Source organism: Bos indicus, chromosome 5 (assembly GCF_029378745.1).
Source record: "Bos indicus isolate NIAB-ARS_2022 breed Sahiwal x Tharparkar chromosome 5, NIAB-ARS_B.indTharparkar_mat_pri_1.0, whole genome shotgun sequence".
Taxonomy (NCBI): Eukaryota; Metazoa; Chordata; class Mammalia; order Artiodactyla; family Bovidae; genus Bos; species Bos indicus.
Window position 1 is genome coordinate 23,372,397 of NC_091764.1, and position 19,559 is coordinate 23,391,955.

General features: G+C 38.0%; 1 protein-coding gene across 5 annotated transcripts in view; it reads left to right on the forward strand.

Annotated features, from left to right (window-relative positions):
• MRPL42 (mitochondrial ribosomal protein L42) overlaps positions 1–15,641 on the forward strand; it is a 30,829-nt gene extending 15,188 nt beyond the window's left edge. For 4 of the 5 annotated variants that reach the window (XM_070788942.1, XM_019960351.2, XM_070788941.1 and 1 more), the window contains exons 6-7: positions 626–789; positions 15,469–15,641. In XM_070788942.1, the coding sequence (XP_070645043.1) occupies positions 626–789; positions 15,469–15,514 (210 nt within the window). In that variant the 3' untranslated portion in view covers positions 15,515–15,641. Of the gene's footprint in view, positions 1–625; positions 790–8,413; positions 8,437–15,468 lie in introns of those variants that run through there. The other variant, XM_070788944.1, reaches the window with a different exon arrangement.
• The last annotated feature ends 3,918 nt before the right edge of the window (positions 15,642–19,559 follow it).

Here is a 19,559-nt window from a genome sequence, read left to right on the forward strand (position 1 = left end):
CATTGTATCTCACTTTAATGTTAGAGACTGTAGACACTGTAATTTTTTTTTTTTTTTGCATGAGCCATGTGATATGTGGGATCTCAGCTCCCTGACCAGGGATCAAACTCGAGCCCCCTGCAGTGGAAGCATCAAATTTTAACCACTGGACCATTAGGGAAATCCTGAGACTGTAAACTTTTAAGTTAAAAAGTAAAATGGGCACGATTTATAGTTTTGAGAAATATAGAGTAAAGTAATAAGTACTTTATTATTGGGGGAAGATAAATTTAAGTAATAACTTTATTATTGGAAAGGAAACCCAGAACTTGATATGAGAAGAAAAATATTTCTGGGGACTTCCCTGATGGTCCAGTGGTTAGGGCTTTGTACTTCCACTGCAGAGGGCATAGCTTCAATCCCTAGTTGGAGAACTAAGATCCCACATTCCATGACTGGTGCAGCCAAAAATAACCACTGGACAGTACATTCTGATATGCTAACTGACAGTGCGACTCAGTGAAACCATTCTGGTGACTTACCTACCCACCTTGAGATACTGTGGTGGTAATTATTTTACCGTCAACTCAATCAGATGCTGGCTAACATTCCTACACGTTGATGTTCACTGCTGTTTATTTTGTAGCCTATCCCTCGGCCAGATCCAGTGCATAACAATGAAGAAACACATGATCTAGTACTGAAAACCAGATTAGAAGAAAAAAGTGAACACTTAGAGCAAGGACCCATGATAGAACAACTCAGTAAAATGTTCTTTACTACCAAGCACCGTTGGTATCCTCGTGGACAGTAAGTGTTTTCTTTTCTTCTTCATCTCTCACTGAACACTAAAGAAATAACACAGCTTTGTTTCTGTTAACAGCCTTCTGAGGTTGTACTTTGCCTGAAGGAGTTAACACCCAGTATGTTCACCTACTGAACTGTGCTTTTAAATCTACATAAAGTATAGCTAAAATGAAAGTGTACTTCTTTTCTTCCCTTATTTTAGTGGGAGGGTTTAATCAAAGCTTTCAGGGAATCTTGCAAGGGTTCTTAAAATTTTTTCTATTTTGTGATATAGTCATTTAAAGTATTGTTTTTATTCATTGTCCTTAGAATATTTCTAACTAGATATCTGTGCAAAGTTTTAAATTCGTTATAACAAAGCACAGCTCTTCTTTTCCACTTAAAAAAAGCCTTTCTCTCCCTTAATAATCTTTCTGTAATAAAATGATATTTGTGCATCAGTTTCCAGGGGAAAAAAATCTATGATTTTTTTTTTTTGCCACTGTAGTGTCTATTTTAAGTTAAAACAATATTTGTTTTTAATTTATTGAAGCATAATTGGCTTACAATGTTATATTAGTTTGCGGTGTACCTCAAACTAGTGATTCAGTATTTTTATAGGTTTTACCCCATTTAAAATTAATACAAAATAATGGGTATATTTTCCTGTGCTGTGCAATATATCCATGTTGCTTGTTTATTTTATACATAGTAATTTGTGTTTCTTAATCTCGCACTCCTACCTTGCATCTCTCCCTTCTCCCCACTGATTACCACTAGTTTGTTCTCTGAGTTGGTTTCTGTTTTGTTATATATGTGTGCATGCTGAGTCACTTCAGTCGTGACCAACTCTTTGCAACCCCATGGACTGTAGCCCGCCAGGCTCCTGTGTCCTCCAGGGGACTCTCCAGGCAAGAATATTGGAGTGGGTTGCCATGCCCTCCTCCAGGGAATCTTCCTGACCCAGGGATCAAACCTGCATCTCTTAGGTCTCCTGCATTGGCAGCCGGATTCTTTACCACTAGTGCCACCTGGGAAGCCCATTTTGTTATATACATTTGTTTTATTTTTTAGATTCCACATATAGGTGATAACATAGAGCATTTGTCTTTCTCTGTCTGACCTATTTAACTAAACCTAATACTGGAAATTTCCTGGTTGTCCAGTGGTTAGGACTCTGTGCTTTCACTGCCGAGGACATGGATTCAGTCCCTGATTGGGAACTGAGATCCCACAAGTTGCTGTGTGTAGCAAATAAATATATTACATCTTCTTTATCCATTTATCTCTTGGCTACCATAGTGTCTTTCAATTCCTTCATCTATTTTATGTACCCTTCCTTGATTTTTCTTTCTTATTCAGTACCCACTTAGTTTATACATGCAGTCTATGTTTTTCCCTCTTTGTAAATTATAGGAAAACAGGTTAGCAAACCATTTATATAGCTCCATATCTCAGTCACTGCTGTATTCTAAGATTTCTTTCTATGATTCATACCATTGCTCATGTTGATCATTTATTTCTTTCCCATCATCGAGATATTTTAGTTCAAGCCCCACCTTAAAATTTTTTTTATAATGGCTTTCAGTACTTGTTTCCTGCATGTTTCATATTGCTGCAGTTTTCTTGTGATCTTTTGTTCATAACCAAAGTGCTGAAGTTATAAAAGTTCTGTGTTGGTTTGTAATTTGAAGAGGAAAGACCGAAGGCAAGAAGACCATTAGGGAGTCTTAAAACCAAATGTGTAATCTTCAGACTTTTCTGTCTAGTACCCCACCTGTGTTTGATCTTAATTACTGCTAATTAGCTTTGACTGCTAATTAATTTAATCTCCTGGTATGTCTTCTCCCTTCAGGATTACTAGGCATTTTCAGTTCTAAGCAGACTTTAATTAGATGCAGTTGATTATCCCAGTATCTCTCCTAATAAAGAGTTCAACATAAAAACTCCAGATGCTAGCTTATGTGTACAGAGAAAAGTTTTACCTGTAGGCATTGCCATTGTGATGCATCATCTTTCACAATTTTAATGTGTGATTACTGATACTTAACAAATATTTATTTGGTATGTATATATATAGATAGTTTGGTTTAATGGGAGCCATTTTCAAGTGTTGGTTTCTAGATTGTAGAGAACATTTCTTAAATATCAGACGGGATATACAAGGATATTTTACTAAATATTCCACAGTTTTAAAGTTATAACAGTTAAAAGAAAGGGACCCATTATGAGTTTACTACTTGGGGCTATATAACATCTTTTTAAATAAGTTATTGAAAGGTATAAAATACTTGTTTTTAAAGTATTTTAAAACAATTCAGAAGCATTTAAAGTATAAAATAAAAATCTTCTTTATACCTACAAATGCTGTCTTCCCCGTAGATGAACACTGTTAAACTCTCCCTATATGAATAACCCAACCTCATATTATACTCAGTTCTGTGCTTTTTGAACTCCAATAAAGTAGAACCTTTTCTGAGAGTATAACTGTGTTAAAGAGGCTAGACTGACTTAAATCATCTTATCTCTGCTACTTACTAGCTAGTTATTCAATCTTGTTATCTGTTGAAGAAAATAGAAATAATAATGCTTAATTTGCTTGGTGGTTTTGAGATAAAATATAATCAAACACCTGGCATACAGTATATGTACAGTGGTAGTGATAATGATAATTAATACTGTCTCATTGTCTCCCACTCACAGTTTTTCTCTTACTCTTTTTGAAGCATCTTTCTTTTTTTTTGACTGTGCCATGCAGCTGGTAGGATCTCAGTTCCCTAACCAGGGACTGAACCCAGGCCAGGGCAGTGAAAGCACCAAATCTGACGACTAGGCCCCGAGAGAGCTCCCTGAAGCATCTTTTCTTAAATAGGCTCTTTTGAGGTTTAGTTTGCATACTTCAAGTTTACCAGTTTTAAGTTTACAACTTTGTGATTTTTGACAAATGTTTTAAGTGAAATATTCACTAGTTCAAGTATGTAAATGTATATACATTGTAACAAATATATACTGCTAGTGGTAAAGAACCCACCTGCTTGTAGGAGATGTTGAGACAAGAGTTGGGTTTCTGGGTGGGGAAGATCCCCTGGAGAAGTGAATGGCAATCCACTCCAATATTCTTGTCTGGAGAATCCCCTGGACAGAGCAGCCTGATGGGCTACAATCCCCAGGGTTGTAAAGGCTCACATAGGGTCATACTTACAACAATCAAGATGATGCTGATCAGAGCACCAGTGACCAATTTCAAGATAACTGTCAGAGCTGACTGTACTGTTTTCTGCATGGAGCCCCCTCCCTCTGTCTATAAGAGCTCTTGCCCACCAACTGTCAGTCGGGGGAGTCAGCCTTTGAACAGACAGCAGTAGCTACTCACCCTGGGAGCCAATCTCCAAAATAAAGCAAACTTTCCTTTCCACCAGCCTTGTCTACTTACCAGCTTTTGAGATGCGAGTAGCTGAACACCCACTTTGGATAATAGTTATACAGCTGTCTTGCGTAGTTATTACATGCTGTACATGCTGAGTATAATACTCAGCATATCATTATTGTTATTCTATTGTTATTATGACAACTGTTGTTATTTAGTCTTGTTGGACTGTTTTCCTTTGTTTCTACATTTTCTCACTTCTCTGATTAAACTTATTCATTGGCTAATGTTTTTCCACAGACAGAAAGCAAGCTGAGGATATGCGGGAGGGCGGTCAAGGGCCTTAAGGTCCTGCTTTGTTTGATAATCACTACCACGATCATAATATAGACTGTGTTCATAACTCCAGGAAGTTCTCCTATGCCTTTTCGCATTCTGATCCCTCCCTATAATCCTCACCCTTGGCAATTACTTGTCTGCTTTTTATTACTTTCTAGAATTTCATACAAATGGGATTATACAGTACATAACCTTTCGTGTCTGACTTATTTCACTAAGTACAGTGCTTTTGAGATTCATCCATATTGTTGTATATACCAATAGTTTGTCCTTTTTTATTTCTGAATAATATTTCCTTGTATGGATAGACCACAGTTTATCTGTTAACCAGTTGGACATTTTGGGTTCTTTCCAGTATTTTGGCCGTTTTATTTTTTTAATTAATTTGGGCTGTGCTGGGTCTTCAACACTGCCTGGGCTTCTCTCTAGTTGTGGCAAGTGGAGGTGACTCTCTTGTCGTGGTACACAGGCTTCTTATTGCGTTAGTTTCTCTTGTTGCAGAGCACGGGCTCTAAAGCATTTGAACTTCGGTGGTTGTGGCACGGGGGCTCAGCAGTTGCAGCTCCTGGACTCCAGAGCACAGGCTCAGCATTGTAAGCATGGGCTTAGTTGCTCCGTGGTATGTGGGATCTTCCTGGATCAGGGATCAAACCTGTGGCCCTTGCATTAGCAGAAGGATTCTTATCCACTGCATCACAAGGGAAGTCCTATTTAAGTTTTAAAAATTTTTATTGGAGTATAATTGACTTACAGTGTTAGTTTCAGGTGTACAGCAGAGTGAATTAGTGTGTGTGTGTGTGTGTGTATCTCCATTCTTTTTCAGGTTCTTTTCCTGTATAGGTTATTCAGAATATTGAGTAGAGTTTCCTGTGCTCTACAGTAGGTCCTTGTTAATTATCTATTTTATATATAGTAGTGTGTATGTGTTAATCTCAGTCTTCTAATTTATCATTTCCCTCCACCTTTCTCCTTTGGTAACCCTAAGTTTGATCTCAGGATCTGTGAGTCTGTTTGTTTTGTAAATTAATTCATTTGTATCATTTTTTTGTTATTGTTGTTGGATTCCACATGTAAGTGACACCATATGATACTTATCTTTCTCTGACTTATTTCACTTAGCATGGTAATCTCTTGGTCCATTCATGTTGCTGCAAATGGCATTATTTCATTCTTTTTTATTGCTGAGTAAAATCTCATTGTATTATATATATGTACCACATCTTGTTTATCTATTCCTCTGTTGATGGACATTGAGTTTGCTTATGTGTTTTGGCTATTATAAATATACTGCAGTGAACAGTGGGATGCATGCATCTTTCTGAATTACGGTTTTCCCTGAATATATACTCAGGAGTAGGATTGCTGGATCATATGGTAGTTTTGTTCTTAGTTCTTAAAGGAATATTTATACTGTTCTCCATAATGTTCGTACCAGTTTACCTTCCCACCAACAGTATAGGCGAGTTTCCTTTTCTTCATACCCTCTCCAGCATTTATTGTTTGCAGACTTTTTGGTAATGGCCATTCTGACTGGGGTAAACTACAGTAATGCCTCATTGTAGTTTTTTGTTTTTAATTAATTTATTTTTTAATATTTTGACTACACTGGGTCTTTGTTGTGGCATGTGGGCTTTTTGTTGTGGTTTGAAGGCTTTCTTTTGCTGAACTGTGTAGGCTTCTCTTATTGTGGAGCATAGGCTTAGTTGATCCTCTCCCTGACCAGGGATCAAACCCATGTCCCTTGTATTCGAAGGTGGATTCTTAGCCACTGGACATTGGGTAAGTCCCCCTTATAGTTTTGATTTGCATTTCTCTAATAATTAGTAGTGTTGAGCATCTTTTCATGTGCTTTTTGGCCATCTGTCTGTCTTTGGAGAAATGTCTGTTTAGATCTTCTGCCCCCCTTTTTTATCTTCTTTTTTTGGCTGCACCATGAGGCATGCCAGGTCTTAGTTCCCCAACCAGGAATGGAATCTTGCCCCTTATATTGGGAGCATGGAGTTTTAGCCCAATGGACCACCACAGGAGTCCCTGCCCATTTACTGATTGGGTTCTTTATTCTTTTGATATTGAGCAGCATGAACTGTCTGTATATTTTGGAGATGAATCCTTTGTTAGTTGCATTGCTTGCAAATATTTTCTCCCATTCTGTGGGTTGTTCATTCATTTTGTTTATAGTTCTATTTGCTGTGCAAAATTTTTTATAAAGTTTGAAGGGTTTTTTTTTTGTTTGTTTATGCCAAGTGCAGCATATAACCCTGATCAGGGATTGAACTGGTGAATCAAAAGCATGAACTTAACCGCTGGACCACCACAGAAGTCTCCAAAAGTGGGGTTTTAAAAGGAAATATAGTTGTATTTGGTTTTTTTTATCCAGTCTCACTTCTGACTTTAGTATCAAGCCATCTTACGTGCTTTTGCTTTTGATTTTCAGTACTTGCACTCTTCTTCTGCCATTTGCCCTTAGCCTACTTTTTTCATGAAATTTGATTATAGTCACTTTGAATAGCTACCACCTCTAAATTATTTTAACTATAACTTATTAGATACCCATTAACGTTATATTTGTGGGTAATTTTTTGGTTTCATCTTTTGCTGTCATTCTGTCTTCATCAGGAATGTAACTTCTGTTTTGTAATTTCCTGGAAGACCTCTAATACAGTATCTTTACTATGATGTCTATGTATTAAGTCACTGTCTGATGGGATATTATCTTACCTAATTATCCTTCCAGTTTCTTGAAGGTGTTGTTTTTCTTTGAAGCTGTACTTTATGGTCGTCTTTGGGTTGGTGCATTGGTAAATTTCCCTGTGATTCTTGGAAGTTTTATTTTCAGAGTTGAGCTGTTAAGTCATGAGGATTTGTTTAATTTCCATTTTATCTAGGTAGGTCACCTGTGCATTAAGATGTTCTTTATTATCAGATTCTGAATAAAGGTCAGCAAAGGCTTTATGATCCCAGGGTGTTGGCTCCCTCATTCAATCCTGAACCTGCTGCTGCTGCTAAGTCGCTTCAGTCGTGTCCGACTCTGTGCGACCCCATAGACGGCAGCCCACCAGGCTCCCCCGTCCCTGGGATTCTCCAGGCAAGAACACTGGAGTGGGTTACCATTTCCTTCTCCAATGCATGAAAGTGAAAAGTGAAAGTGAAGTCGCTCAGTCGTGTCCGACTCTTTGCGACCCCATGGACTGTAGCCCACCAGGCTCCTCCATCCATGGAATTTTCCAGGCAAGAGTACTGGAGTGGGGTGCCATTGCCTTCTCCGAATCCTGAACCTACCTGCATTTAATTATTGACCTCACCCACAGTGGGGTGGACTGGAAGCATAGGTAGTATGACTGTACAGAATTGATGCTGAAATAGTCCAGTAGATTATAAACACTGGGCGTTAGGTTATCTCATATATGGAGATCCACTGTTAGAATTGTTACCACTAAATTTATGAACTGGATATTACTGTTTCCTAATCCCAATGATCTTATTTACTTTAGGATGGCAATTCAAAGAGTCCTCTTAGATTTGGGCTTTATACTGAGACTGGGTATAGAGCTGTTTGAATTTTCAGGGTGAGAATGAGCAATGAGGAAATTCGGGCTGAGGGTTTGGGATTAAATTGAAGTTTTGGTTCCCTCCCCTCTGCCTTTTGCCTATTTTTATATGCAGTTGTGCAAAGATTGATTTTTAAAAAATATAGCGTATGTAACCATGAGGCTCCCGCTACTTCCTATTTTATGATATTATAGGTGATGAAAACAAATTAATTACCCTAGCTAAATCACTACATTATAATTTACCTGATGTAATGGGACTTTGAATATATTCTGTGAAAGGTACTTCTTCTACAAATCAATTTCTTTGTACTCCCTATAATTTGCATTAGATAGCTCCTCTGTATACAGGTGTTGAGGACCTGATTGTGAGTCATTTTGCTCTTCTCTGCAGCCCCTGAGGTGTCTCCTGTTGGCCTTTAATGCCGCCAGTACTCAAGAAGCAGAACGTATCAGTGCCCTAAGTTGCCAGCATCTGTGTCCAAGCTCTTCTTCCTGTCTTTAGTCTTCCTCAGTTGGCGTGAAAAAAATAAAGTCAGTGGAGCATTCCTTTCATTATGGTTCTTTGCAGAACACATCATTTTAGCAATATTGCAGAGTTCCTAGTGGTTCTGTTTGAGTTTTCTGTTATTTTTCTCATTAATTCAACCTTAATAAGTTTGCTGAAACTCTTTTTTACATTTTTTACATATTCAGAGTTCATATACTATTAATATCTTGGTTTCTCTTGCTGATTCCTTTTCATTTCCCTTATGTCTAAATTTTGGAGTTCCCCAAGGATCAGTCCTTGGTTCTCTCATCTTTTCTGTCCATTCCCTAAGACAGTGATCTCATCCAGTCTTCTGGGTTTAAATACCATCTACATTGGCTCCCAGATCTATCTCTTCCTGTCCATTGACCTCCAGACCTGTATTTCCAGGGGCCTACTTGACTTGTCTAATGGATATCCTTAACTTAATGTGTCTTTAACCGAGCTTCTCATGGTCTCTCACAAACCAGCTTCTCCTGCAAGTTTCCCTGTCTCAGTTAATGCCAGTTCCATTCTTCTAGCTGCTTGGGCCAGAAATCTTGGTGCCATTCTTAACTTTTCTATTTGTCTCACCCCCAACATCTGGTCTGTTAGCAGATCCTGTTGCCTCTATCTCCAAAATGTATCAATTTGACCGTTTATCACCATTCCCTCTGTCATCATCCCATGTGTGCCACCATCTTTAGCCTGGTTCATAGAAGGAACTTTCTAACTGGTCTCCCTACTTCAGCCTTTGCTTTCCTGCAGTCTGTTCTGAGCACACAGCCAGAATTCTGTTAGTTATTATAAATTTTCTGTTGAAAAACCTCCAGCAGCTTTCCATCTCACTCACGGAAAACTATAGGCCTTACCTATTATCTACAAGAATTTACGTGATCTGATCCTCTTATCACCTTTCTACTCTCATTTCCAATTGTTCTCTTCCATCTTCAGGCTGTTGCAACCTCATGACCTCTTTGCTGTTCCTTCAACATGCCCTTCCTTCCACCTCAGACCTGTTATTTTTGTTGTTGTTCAGTCGCTCAGTTGTGTCTGACTCTTTGCAACCCCATGGACTGCAGCATATCAGGCTTCCCTGTCCTTCACCGTCTCTCGGAGCTTGCTCAAACTCATGTCCATTGAGCTGGTGATGCTGTCCAACCATCTCGTTCTCTGTTGTTCCCTTCTCCTCCTGCTCTCTATCTTTCCTAGCATCAGAGTCTTTTCCAGTGAGTTGGCTCTTCACATCAGGTGGCCAAAGTACTGAAGCTTGAGTTTCAGCTTCACCATCAGTCCTTCCAGTTCAGGGTTGATTTCCTTTAAGATTGATTGGTTTGATTTCCTTGCAGTCCAAGGGACTCTCAAGAGTCTTCCCAGCACCACAGTTCAAAAACATCAGTTCTTCAGTCCTCAGCCTTCTTTATGGTCCAACTCTTACATCCATATGTGATTATTGGAAAAACCATACTTTTGACTTCCCTGGTGGCTCAGATGGTAAAAGCATCTGCCTACAATCTGGGAGACCCAGGTTCAATCCCTGGGTTGGGAAGATTCCCTGGAGAAGGAAATGGCAGCCCACTCCAGTATTGTTGCCTGGAAAATCCCATGGACAGAGGAACCTGGCAGGCTGCAGTCCATGGGGTTGCAAAGAGTCGGACATGACTGAGCGACTTCGCTTTCACTTTTTCACTTTGACTATACAGACCTTTGTTGACAAAGTAATGTCTCTGCACTTTAATATGCTGTCTAGGTTTGTGATAGCTTTTCTTCCAAGGAGCAAGCATCTTTTAATTTTATGGTTGCAGTCACTATCCACAGTGATTTCGGAGCCCAAGAAAATAGTCTGTCACTGTTTCCATTGTTTCCCCATCTATTTGCCATGAAGTGATGGGACTGAATGCCATGATCTTCGTTTTTTGAATGTTGAGTTTTAAGCCATCTTCTTCACTCTTCTTTCACGCTTATCAAGAGGCTCTTTAGTTCTTCTTCACTTTCTGCCATAAGGGTGGTGTTATCTGCATATCTGAGGTTATTGATATTTCTCCCAGCAATCTTCATTCCAGGTTGTGATTCATCCAGCCTGGTATTTCACATGATGTACTCTGCATATAAGTTAAATAAGCAGGGTGACAATATACAGCCTTGATGTACTCTCCTTTCCCAGTTTTGAACCAGTTCATTGTTCCATGTCTGGTTCTTACCTTTGCTTCTTGACATGCATATAGGTTTCACAGGAAGCAGATAAGGTGGTCTGGACCATCTCTTTAAGAATTTTCCACAGTTTGTTGTGATCCATACAGTCAAAAGCTTTAGTGTAGTCAATGAAGCAGAAGTAGATGTTTTTCTGAAATTCTCTTGCTTTTTCTATGATCCAGTGGATGTTGACAGTTTGACCTTTGGTTCCTCTGCCTTTTCTAAATCTACCTTGTATATCTGAAAGTTCTCAGTTCACATACTGTTGAAGACTAGCATGAAGGATTTTGAGCGTTACCTTGCTAGCATGTGAAATGAGTGCAATTTATGGTATTTTGAACATTCTTAGGCATTGCCCTTCTTTGGGATTTGAAAAACTGACCTTTTCCAGTCCTGTGGCCACTGCTGAGTTTTCCAAATTTGTTAGCATATTGAATGCAGCACTTTAACAGCATCATCTTTTAGGATTTCAAATAGCTCAGTTGGGATTCCATCACCTCTTCTTTGGAGTTTTTATCACCGAAGCCTTCCTTGGCCAACTTGTTTATCTAATTTTTCTGTCTAATACACAAGAATGTAAGCTTCATGAGAGTAGGGATTTTGTCATTTTTTTGTGTACCACAGAAACTTTAGTGCCTAAAAATGATGCCTGCTATGTAGTAGATGCTCCACATATTTAAAAACGAATGAATAAGTGAATGATTCTGATTTTCATAATATCTCTTAAAAAAGAAAATAGGTAACATAACTCCACCAAATGTAAAGTTATGTTGGAAAAAAAAGGATGGAAGGATTGAAAGAAGTCTGGATTGAAAGTAAGAAGGATATGGAACATAATTCTAAATTTCTGAAATATAAAACGATGCTATAAATATATGAGTAGCACTACCTCTTTAAAGAGCAACTTGAATATTTTCCCATGGAGGCAACAAAAATTAACTCCCACCATCACTAGGAGACATTGAACATCCAGCTGCATTGTGAACCAGAGGGTGAAGTACTATCCTGGACTAAGAGCTGTTGACAAATCTTTCTGATATCACTGAGTCATTGTGTAATTTAAGAAGGATAACAATAAAACTAGTACAGCCACTATGGCGAACAGTGTGGAGATTCCTTAAAAAACTAGAAATAGAACTGCCTTATGATCCAGCAATCCCACTGCTGGGCATACACACTGAGGAAACCAGAAGGGAAAGAGACATGTGTACTCCAATGTTCATCGCAGCACTATTTTTAATAGCCAGGACATGGAAGCAACCTAGATGTCCATCAGCAGATGAATGGATAAGAAAGCTATGGTACATATACACAATGGAGTATTACTCAGCCATTAAAAAGAATACATTTGAATCAGTTCTAATGAGGTGGATGAAACTGGAGCCTATTATACAGAGTGAAGTAAGCCAGAAGGAAAAACACCAATACAGTATACTAACGCATATATATGGAATTTAGAAAGATGGTAACAATAACCCTGTGTACGAGACAGCAAAAGAGACACTGATGTATAGAACAGTCTTATGGACTCTGTGGGAGAGGGAGAGGGTGGGAAGATTTGGGAGAATGGCATTGAAACATGTAAAATATCATGTAAGAAATGAGTGGCCAGTCCAGGTTCGATGCACGATACTGGATGCTTGGGGCTAGTGCACTGGGACGACCCAGAGGGATGGTATGGGGAGGGAGGATGGAGGAGGGTTCAGGATGGGGAACACATGTATACCTGTGGCGGATTCATTTTGATATTTGGCAAAACTAATACAATTATGTAAAGTTTAAAAATAAAATAAAATTTAAAAAAATAATAAGAAGAAGGATAACAATACATTTTGGCTTGCCAGGGACTGTCTCAGTTTAACTATTTTGTTAATTATTAATAGAACAGGTTTTTATTTTTTAAATGATCCCAGTTTAGATGATAAGTCATAGTTCAGTTCAGTCGCTCAGTCTTGTCCGACTCTTTGCGACCCCATGAACTGTAGCACGCCAGGCCTCCCTGTCCATCACCAACTCCCGGAGTCCACCCAAACCCGTGTCCATCGAGTCGGTGACGCCATCCAACCATCTCATCCTCTGTTGTCTCCTTCTCCTCCTGCCCTCAGTCTTTCCCAGCATCAGGGTCTTTTCAAATGGGTTAGCTGTTTGCATCAGGTGGCCAAAGTATTGGGAGTTTCAGCTTCAATATCAGTCCTTCCAATGAACACCCAGGACTGATCTCCTTTAGGATGGACTGGTTGGATCTCCTTGCAGTCCAAGGGACTCTCAAGAGTCTTCTCCAACACCACAGTTCAAAAGCATCAATTTTTCGGCACTCAACCTTCTTTATAGTCCAACTCTCACATCCATACATGACTACTGGAAAAACCATAGCCTTGACTAGATGGACCTTTGTTCCCAAAGTAATGTCTCTGCTTTTGAATATGCTATCAAGGTTAGTCATAACTTTCCTTCCAAGGAGCAAGCGTCTTTTAATTTCATGGCTGCAATCACCATCTGCAGTGATTTTGGAGCCCAGAAAAATAAAGTCAGCCACTGTTTCCACTGTTTCCCCATCTATTTGCCATGAAGTGATGAGACCGGATGCCATGATCTTCGTTTTCTGAATGTTGAGCTTTAAGCCAACTTTTTCACTCTCCTCTTTCACTTTCATCAAGAGGTTCTTTAGTTCTTCTTCACTTTGTGCCATAAGGGTGGTTGTCATCTGCATATCTGAGGTTATTGATATTTCTCCCGGGAATCTTGATTCCAGCTTGTGCTTCCTTCAGCCCAGCGTTTCTCATGATGTACTCTGCATGTAAGTTAAATAAGCAGGGTGACGATATACAGCCTTGACGTACTCCTTTTCCTATTTGGAACCAGTTTGTTGTTCCATGTCCAGTTCTATAAGGGCACCTTAAAATTCAGGTGTTTGCTTCCGAGTGTTGACATTCATGCTTGATAAAAAATCTGTAAATGCTATTTGACATTTATTGAGCATATTTTAGAATTTGACTTTGTTAGATTCAGGGCTATCAAGATCTCAAAGTGTTTTCGGGTCTTAAGCATCTTGAGTAGTGAAAATGTTTGAGCATTGTAAGCTGAATCACACTTGTGTAGGACAGTGCTTAGATTTTTAGAACCACAGACTTCATTGAGAATCCAATGAAACCTATTAATCCACTTCCCAGGAAAATAAATAATGTTCAAAATTTTAATAAATAATTTCAGGAAGTTTGTAATTTCCCAAACCCCTATTCTGTGGCTCACAGCTTTTACAGAACATATTTCAGGAATACAATTGCGCTAGTAAAACCTTGATTATATGGCACATAGCTGGAGCCCTTAAGAAAACCATAATCTTCTCAATGCCAATATAAGTATATGTAGACATGTTTAGGTAGTGATAATATGTTATATGTGTTATCCTACAACTTAGTATTCCGTGTTAGTATATATAGATGTACTTCATTTATTTAACTTAATTTCTGTATTTTGCAATTTATCAAAAAACAGTGTATGGGAAAGTTGCCTGTATGAAACCTTTAAGATAAGCAAAAAATACTTGAGATCATCTTAATCACAACAACTGAAGGACATAAGATACATGCCTTGTCACTCATTGGTATAGATATTTTTACATTGAATTTCTACACTAGCAAAAAAGTTAAAAATTAGCTCAGATCAATTTGCTACAGTCTCGCCTTAAGGGAATTTTTGAAGAGAACTCATCACTGAAAGCACATGTACTCTGTGCAGAAATATTCTTGACTCAATAAAGAAAGATTTCTTTATTGAAAAAAGAATTGAAAAGAGCAGTTGAAAAAAGAAAAGAAAATTCTGCATGGTGAAAACACTTTAGTCACTGGTAACAGTGCATTTTCTTTCTTTCTTTCTTTACATAAGTTTTAATAGTTCTCCTATTTTTACATGGTTTTAATCATACTGTATATATAAATTTGAATCCTGTATCATCCCTTCCCCCTTTAATATTTAATATTATATATTTAATATTTTCATATTAAGATAGTTAATATTTTAACTACTTATTGCTTTAGGATAGATTTCCAGAGAGGAATGATTAGATCAAAAGTTATGATTAATAAAAAAAATTTTTGATAGTGCCACACTGGTTTTCAAATGTTATACTGATGCATGCTTTAAGCAGTTGGGTCTGATATTGCTTAGTTCACCATACCTATGCTTGGATTGTGCATTATAATTTAAAAATTATTTGTGATTGCAAAAACAAGGGAAAAGATTTCTCACTGTTTTAATTTATAATTCTTCCATTTTTTGTGATACTGCACATTTTCTGTATACATACAACTAATTATATTTTATTGTTTATTAAAACATGATTTTGCAGCTCAAGAGGTTTCCATTTAGAGCTGATCATCTCCTTTTAAATAAAACTTCAGTAGCGTGTATCCTTCATATTCACAGTGTGGTGTTTCTTTACTTCAGAGACAATCATTAGATTTACGTTAAGGAACAGTCATCTAGGTTACCACATTGAAACTACCTCAAGATGTGAAAAAAGACTTTCCAAATGCTTAATTAAAAGAAAACAATTTTCACAGCAGGGAAATGTGGCTTATTATTAAGAACTATCTACTTGAGGTATGTATTGTGTATGTATTATGTTTCATTGATTTTTTTTTTTTGAGTGCCAATAAACACCAAGCTAATAGAAATTTGATATTTCTATTAGGAACAGTTAACTTTTATTAAAATAATCTTATTTTAAATGTTTTCTTCTTTTCAAGGTATCATAGACGTCGTAGGAAACTGAATCCTCCAAAAGACAGATGATATTGATGTTTTCAGGAATCAAAGAGGATTGTTACCCTGGATCTCATTTGCCTTTTGAGAAGATACAACTGGGTGTATTCACTAATATGTTATATAGTAAAATAATAATAAAATGTCTTTTCATATATTAGAATGTGTATTTCTTTATATATAGTAAATAATTCTGAATTTGACAATTCGAATTTTAAAGAACCTATTTTATAGTATTTTCCTGTTAAGTTATTTAAGTTTAGTATTTATTTTTATGTGCCTAGTACGATTAAGTACTTTTATCAACCAAATACTGTTAGTAGTATAAATATGATTAATAAAAATGTGCATGGTTCTTCTGAAGATTTTTAAATTGCTTTACAAAGAAACTCATGCTGTTTGCACAGAAAAAGATCTTTCCTTTCTTGTGGCTCTAGGGAATAATTAGTTACATTTTAATCAGTTTTCACTATTTGCTAGGTCCTTTGTTTACAATATTATTAAATTCTCAAAATAATCCTCTGAAGAAACATCTTTCCCATTTTACAGATAAGGCTAAGTGACTTGAACTCTGCCTACCTAGCAAGTGGCAGAGCCAGGATCCACACTGTCAGGCTCCAGAGCTTTTTAACAATGCATCACTATGAAGAGGTGTTTTCTTTCATCCAAGAATTTTTACTTTCCTAGAAAGAATATATTATTCGTTTTGACATTTTTTCTGGCTGTCTTAAAAATTCTGTTTGCTTCAGAGCACATGCAACTCTGATTAGAACATTAATATTACTAAACTAAACTGGCATTATAAGAATCAGTTCTGTTCAGTCACTCAGTTGTGTCCAACTCTTTGCAACCCCATAGACTGCAGCACGCCAGGCTTCCCTGTCTGTCACCAACTCCTGGATCTTGCTCAAACTCACGTCCATCAAGTCGGTGATGCCATCCAACCATCTCATCGTCTGTCCTCCGCTTCTCCTCCTGCATTCAATCTTTTCCAGCATCAGGATCTTTTCCAATGAGTCAGTTCTTTGCATCACGTGGTTAAAGTATTGGAGTTTCAGCTTCAGCATCAGTCCTTCCGATGAATATTCAGGACTGATTTCCTTTAGGATTGACTGGTTGGCTCTCATTGCAGTCCAAGGGACTCTCAATTCTCCAACACTACAATTCAAAAGCATCAATTCTTTGGCGCTCAGCTTTCTTTATAGTCCAACTCTCACATCCATACGTCACTACTGGAAAAACCATAGCTTTGATTAGACAGACTGCTGTTGGCAAAGTAATGACTCTGCTTTTTAATATGCCATCTAGGTTGCTCAAAGTTTTTCTTCCAAGGAGTAAGCATCTTTTAATTTCATGGCTGTTGGTCACCATCTGCAGTGATTTTGGAGCCCAAGAAAATAAAGTCTGCCACTATTTCCCCATCTATTTGCTATGAAGTGATGGGGCCGGATGCCATGATCTTAGTTTTCTGAATGTTGAGTTTTAAGCCAACTTTTTCACTCTCCTCTTTCACTTTCATTAGGAGGCTCTTTAGTTCTTCTCCGCTTCTTTTATAAAGAGTGGTGTCATCTGTGTGTCTGAAGTTAGTGATATTTCTCCCAGTAATCTTGATTCCAGCTTGTGCTTCATCCAGCACGGCACTTCACATGATGTACTCTGCATATATACTCTGCTTCCCTGGTGGGTCAGAGGTTAAAGCGTCTGCCTGCAATGCAGGAGACCTGGGTTTGATCCCTGGGTTGGGAAGATCCCCTGGAGAAGGAAATGGCAACCCACTCCAGTATTCTTGCCTGGAGAATCCCATGGATGGAGGAGCCTGGTGGGCTACAGTCCATGGTGTCGCAAAGAGTCAGACACGACTGAGCGACTTCACTTACTCACTCTGCAATAATAAGCAGGGTGACAATGCACAGCCTTGACGTACTCCTTTCTCGATTGGAACCCATCTATTGTTCCATGTCCGGTTCTCTGTTGCTTCTTGACCTGCATACAGATTTCTCAGGAGGCAGGTCAGGTGGTTTGGTATTGCCCTCTCTCGAAGAATTTTCCACAGTTTGTTGTGATCCACACAAAGGCTTTGGTATAGTCAATAAAGCAGCAGTAGATATTTTTCTGAAACTCTTGCTTTTTCTATGATCCCACGGATGTTGGCAATTTGATCTCTGATTTCTCTGCTATTTGATCTCTGGTTCCTCTTATAAGAATGTTAATAGTTTATTCTGTTGATTATCACTACCAGCTTATATATGATCATCATTGTTGCCTCTGATTTCTCCTTAGGAAGTGAGGAGTCTTTTAAGAAGATGGAAAGTTACTTTATTCAAACTTGTGCAATACTTGTGATATTTTAAAATTGGATGTGAAAAATGATTTCACATTCTATTCCTTAATCTAGTTCTTTTCATAAAGAAAGGTGAAGGTTCAAGTGTTCAATAAAATGTAGGAATATTAGAAAAGTATAAAGGAAATAAAACTGTTACTCATTTGGGGGGAAAAGTGAGACAGTAGAATTTGATAATTGAAATATTAACCACATATTTGGTGACATATCTTCAAAAATGGTTGTTTCAGGTTGTTATATCCAAAAGATTGAGATATACCATGTTATGAAAGTAGTAAGAATAAAAACTAAAGTTTCTTCTAAATGCAAGGATCTAGTAAATACAGATTGTCCGGTTGTGAGATGTCCAAAGTGCACATATACATGTGAGTGCTTTGGAGAATTAGTTTTATCTGTACTGGAAGTATCATACATTGTAGTTAACACTGTAGTTCCTGGAATTCTGGTTTTCATGAGTTGCTGAATAAGTACATAGTTCATCAGCACCTTCACCTCCACTCCATTACACCTCAGAGGTGTAACCTATTATCTGCCATCACTAACATTTCATGGAAGATTAGTTTGTCTTTTCAGAAATTTTAAAAATATGTAAGGTCTGATGACTCTTTAAATAGAATAAATTTAGCTTCATGAAAATACTACTACCAAGTCCTTATTCTCATATTTCCTTCCATTGGTGAGGTGGATTGTTGTTGGGGCTTCCCTGGTGGCTCAGATAGTAGAGTCCACCTGCAAGGCAGGAGACCTGGGTTCGATCCCTGGGTGGGGAGGATCCCCAGGAGGAAGGAATGGATTGTTCAGTTCAGTTCAGTTGCTCAGTCTTGTCCGACTGCGACCCCATGAATCGCAGCACGCCAGGCCTCCATACTTCAAACTGAAAAAAGCATTGTCGGTGAAACCACCAGAGGGCACTCTCATATAGGGTTCGGTTTGAGCATTCCTCACCCAAAGGGCAGTGACTTAATGTACTTAATTTAGCAGATACTATTTGGGTATTCTGTAGGTAAGGATGAGTAAGTGACGGCAGTGAAATTAATTAAAGCCATCATTCATTCTGTTGATCTAGTCATTTGTTGTACCCCTACCACTGTGAAGAGGCATTGTACTTTTTGCCAGGCGAATAACAAAAAATGGGCCCTTAAGGAGCATAGTTGTTAAGTTTTTAAGTAGACAACTAGTATCTACTGAGCTACTTAGTTTTCTAATGATGTTGCTTTTTAACCATGAATATAATGTATCGTTATTTTTTTTAAATTAGAGATTAAAGAGAAAATAAAATTATCTATAATTGTCCCATCTAAAGAGAACACTAACATTTTTGCTACCTTTCTTTCCTGGGTTATTTTGCTACATAAATATATTTCCAAAAATAATTGTATTTATTATGCATATTGTTTTATAACTTGCTTTTTCACTTAGTATCATGCATTTTTTTGCTGTATCAGTACTCTCATTTAATGGATGCATATTATTTTATAAACTGGAATGTAATTTTAATTAACCCCATACCATTAGACATGGGCTTCCCAGGTGGTGCTAATGGTAAAGAACCTGCCTGCCAATGCAGGAGACGTAGAGATGCAGGTTCGATCCCTGGGTTGGGAAGATCCCCTGGAGGAGAGCATGGCAACCCATTCCAGTATTCTTGCCTGGAGAATCCCATGGACAGAGGAGCCTGGGTGGATACAGTCCATAGGGTCACACAGAGTTGGACACTACTGAAGCGACTTAGCA